The sequence below is a fragment of the Marmota flaviventris genome, chromosome 10 (genome assembly GCF_047511675.1).
Source record: "Marmota flaviventris isolate mMarFla1 chromosome 10, mMarFla1.hap1, whole genome shotgun sequence".
Taxonomy (NCBI): domain Eukaryota; kingdom Metazoa; phylum Chordata; class Mammalia; order Rodentia; family Sciuridae; genus Marmota; species Marmota flaviventris.
The window spans coordinates 9,572,367-9,576,523 of NC_092507.1; the positions used below are offsets into that span (position 1 = coordinate 9,572,367).

The following is a 4,157-nucleotide window of genomic DNA, read 5'->3' on the forward strand; positions in this document are numbered from 1 at the left end:
TCTTTCTCCATAAGCATCTGGAGAATCCCAAGGTTTAAATTAGAAATCCAGGAAAATCCATCCCAGAGGACATGAGAAGACTAACCTTGAGATTCTGTTCATTTCTTACTATTCATTTATGGACCATCCATGAAACAAAATAGCTTCTTCATATGTGCATGAAGCCTAAATCCCATTCTAGAAATTCAGGTCCCTAGTTATGACCCTATACAGACACATATGGCTCTATACAGAAGGTCCAGTCTTCAAGGGATTTCTTCCAATGTGTCCCCTGCTTCAGTTTCCTTTCCCCATCCACATTTCAAGCAGTGTCTGAAATGCTGGGCTCTGAGTTTCCTTCACAATCATACTACATCACGGTTATACCTCCAGTTGTCTATAAGACAGCTTTTTATACACACCCAACTAGGCAGCTGTTGGACAGGAACAGTGAATGAGGCCCTGGTTGTAGAGGAACATGCGGCCACATTGAGGACATGAGATAGTACGGAAAATAAGGACGTTTGGCTGCCTAAACTCCTTCAGTATTGCTGTGAGCTCAGCACAGAGTTGGGAACATCTCCCTGGGTGGATGGCACCCTGGGCATCATAGCTCTCCAGAGGGGCAGGGTACAGTTCTCTGCTCAACTGACTCAGCCTGGCAGTGTGAAGCAGCAGGTCCTTCAAGACTGACATGGAGATGCGGTTCCCGAAAAAGCACAAGATCCTGAGCTGGGAGCAGCGGCTCAGGGCAGGCAGGATGGCTTGGAGCTGGGAGTCTGTCATCTCACAGGCTTCCAAGTCCAGGCTCTTCAGGGTGGCTGCAACCATCTCCAGAAGAATTTGGAGGGGCACCGGACTGAAATTGGTCAGTTTGATGCCCCTTAGATCCAGGTGTCTGAGCTGGCTGGTGTTTGGGCATTGGGAGAGATAATTCCAGTCGGATTCTGAGAGCGGGCAGTTGGTTATTGAGAGGGCCTCCAGGGGGGTCGTCAGGTGCCTAAGGAGAAACAAGGCAGTTAGTTCTGAGGGAGAAAATGAATTGGCCCAAACCCAATGTCACCATGGCCATCTGAACCTGGTTGACATTTTGCAGAATCTGCCCGTTCAGGTCACTGCATTTTAGTCTGAGCCTTTTATCACCACTTTTGTGACTAGGTGGATCCACCATCTCTAAGAACCCCATCCTCAATAACAAGCAGAAAGCCACATCTCTGATCAGAGGAGGTCAAGGGCAGTCATGTATGAAGGACAAATCCAGGCATGATATGACAAAACCTACTGGGTTTAACCCCCACAGAGTTCACACCCTGCACCCTCAGCAAGGCCTCCATCCCTGCTCCTCACCCTAGACTGCAGAATCACTACCTGGAGCTCAGAACAGCCTTCCTTACATGAGCATTAGAGGTGGGTCTCTGTGCTACCAGCTGGAGAGCACAGAGCTTCCCTGTTGGGGGTACAGGTGTAGGGACTTCCCCTCCTTCACTGCCCTCTCCTCTACCCTGCTTTGCACCCTTGTTGCTAGACAGGCCTCTCAGGAAAGGAAACTCAACCAACCTCATTAAATCCAGTCCCCATCAGCTGGTTTCCCAGCATGGTGGCACCTCCCAGATCATGGACCCTGGTTTAGCCCTTTGCTCTAACACAGGTTAGAAGATGGAGCTTCAGGATACAATAGGAACAGATGATGGGTTATTTATCTTCCAGTGTCTTGTTCACCATGAGAGTGTCAGTGACTGGCACACAGTAGGTGCCCTTTCAGATTTCCTGTAAGTGATCTGTAGAGGATGCTCACCCTCCTTACTCACCTCAGCACCTGCTCCAGGTGGCCCTCGAGGAGGAGGACAGCATCCACACAGAACTTCTGCAGGCAGTCCATCCTGAGGAACTGTGAGGTAAGCTTTGCGAGCAGCCACTTCTGCTCCTCTGGGGAGGTGTGGGCAGGCACGTGGACCTGGGAGACAAGCAGCTTCCTCAGGTTCCTCATCTGGCCCAAGAAAGGAGCATAAGCAGCCAAGGTGGAGGGCACCCAGGTGCAGTGCACTTCCACTTTCTGGACAGAGTCCAGCTGCAGCAGTCTCAGGACCTTCCTGGTGTGGTGGGTGGGTTTCCCAAAGATCTTCAGCCTATTGCAACACAGGTGCAGCCTGTCCCTTCTCTGTATGACCCACAGGAATAAGTGAGTCAGGAATTCATCCATGGGCCCTTCTGTGAGGCACAAGTCTATGAATATCTTCAAGGGCAGCTTAGCTGCCATTGCTGGACCAAGTTTCAATGTTTGATTCTTCTTAATGTCCTCTGGTGAGCAGGCATCGACCACGGCTCCAGACCACGTCCTCCAGAAGTTCCGTGGAGCCCTCCGCAAATCCAGCACCTGCAGTTTCCTCCTCCTGCGTGGATGACAGCAGAGTCTCAGCCCTGAATCCCCTTCCTTCCCCTCTCAGCTGCTGCTCCCTGCTCCACCTCTTCCTTCTGTCTCACTTTTATCCACCCACTTCCCTCCAATCCAGCCTGGTGCCCCCACTTGTACAGACTGAGGCAGGGGCAGGTACAGCCTCATTCAGGGTCAGCACAGCTGCCACAAGCACCTCCACATCTGGAAGCCTTTCCCAGATGGGGCTCAGCATGGCCAAGACCTCTCCACCCCTCCTTGCTGGCAGCACAGGAAGCCTGTGGAGCACACTTCAGCACCCACTCTCCCTGCCTATACCCATCCCTTCCCTGGCACCGAGGTTGCTCCCTTCCAGGCCACCTGGGTCCCCCTCACCTGGGGCGATCCTGCTGGCCAAGCAGCATGTCCAGCCCATCCAGGGCCACTTGGAGCATCTCCAGCTGTGGCTTCCTCATCAGGGCCCCCAGGGGCAGGCAGGTGAAGGGCCAGGTGTGCACCATTGTCTTCAGGACCTCAGTGTGTCCCCTGCTGAAGGCCTCCACAAAGAGTGGTGGGAAGAGCTCTATGGGCAGGTCCTCCAGATCCAGGATGGCCCTGGACTTGTCACTCAGCAGGCTGCTCCCTGCTAGCTCCAGCAGCATGGGTGGGGACTGGATGCTCATCCTGATGAGTCTGAAAGAAGAAGGATCCCGGATAATGGACCAGAGAAAAGGTCACTATCCCATCCATTGCCAGGCACTGGGAAGGGGGTACTGGAGAGTCCAAAAACTCACCCCATCCTTAAAAGGGAAAACCTTTGCTTATTTCTTTGTCCTTATAAAATGGAAATTGGAATGTCATGTGACTTAATGCAGTAGAATGCTCTGTTTCAATAACTACAGTGGCTCAGAAAGGAGTTGCCCTCACATGGGTGATGGTATTTTTAATATCAAAAAATTAAGTGGCAATTATAAAGTATATGCCCACAGTATAAAATACTTGGAAATTACAAGAGAGTCTCACAGATTTCTGTTACACATGTGAGATTCTGCCACATTAGGGGGGAGGTCAAGAGAACAAACAGATCAGAACAGAGTCTGTGAACTGTTGCATGAGCTAGTTTGAAGCTTTTTGTTTAGTTTGTTTAAGCAAATTATAAAATTACAAAACTACATAAGCCTTAAAGTATCATTGGGTATGAGCCAATATTGAGGATTCAATTCAGGACACTCAACCAGTAAGTCACTGCTCCCAGCTGTATTTTGTTTTTAGTTGGAGACAGATTCTCACTGATTTGTGTAGCACCTCGTGCTGCTGTGGCTGGCTTTGAACTCTAATTCTCTGGCCTCCTCAAACTCTGGAGGTGTTGGAATAACAGGTGTGTGCCACCATGCCCAGCAAAACAGTATAATTTTAAGGGCACACAAAATAAATATTTTTATGATCAGGAAATAGAATTCCAATCAATTCGAATGAAATAGGACTGCAATCCACTTCCTTGGTTAAGTAATTTTAAATTGGCTTTGCCTGGAGCTCAGTGGAAGAGCACTTTCCTAGGACATGTGAGGCACTGGGCTTGATCCTCAGCAGCAGGTAAAAAATATTCAATGTTGGGCTGGGGACATACCTCTGTTGATAGAGTGCTTGCCTCACATGCACAAGGCCCTGGTTCAATCACCATACCACCAAATAAATAAATGGATAAATAAGTAAATTATATTTTCCATATAAACTTTAAAAAAACAACAATTGAAGAAAAGAAAATGTGCGGGGCGTACGTGCACAAGCCTGTAATCCAAGGGTCTCA

General features: G+C 49.4%; 1 protein-coding gene across 1 annotated transcript; it reads right to left on the reverse strand.

Annotated features, from left to right (window-relative positions):
• Window positions 1-405: 405 nt before the first annotated feature.
• Window positions 406-3,149, reverse strand: LOC139707356 (PRAME family member 12-like). Its single transcript, XM_071618566.1, has 4 exons — window positions 3,145-3,149; window positions 2,747-3,043; window positions 1,788-2,369; window positions 406-979 (listed from the first exon to the last, which is right to left on the reverse strand). The coding sequence occupies exons 1-4, from the start codon at window positions 3,147-3,149 to the stop codon at window positions 406-408; spliced, it is 1,458 nt and encodes a 485-aa protein (XP_071474667.1).
• Window positions 3,150-4,157: the final 1,008 nt, after the last annotated feature.

Bases quoted from the DNA above. Each gene is read 5' to 3' on its own strand.
- LOC139707356 (XM_071618566.1), bottom strand. The intron at 2,370-2,746 runs GTGAGGGGGACC...TCATCCACGCAG, and splicing joins GGCCAGCAGGATCGCCCCAG to GAGGAGGAAACTGCAGGTGC. The intron at 980-1,787 runs GTGAGTAAGGAG...GTTTCTCCTTAG, and splicing joins CACCTGGAGCAGGTGCTGAG to GCACCTGACGACCCCCCTGG.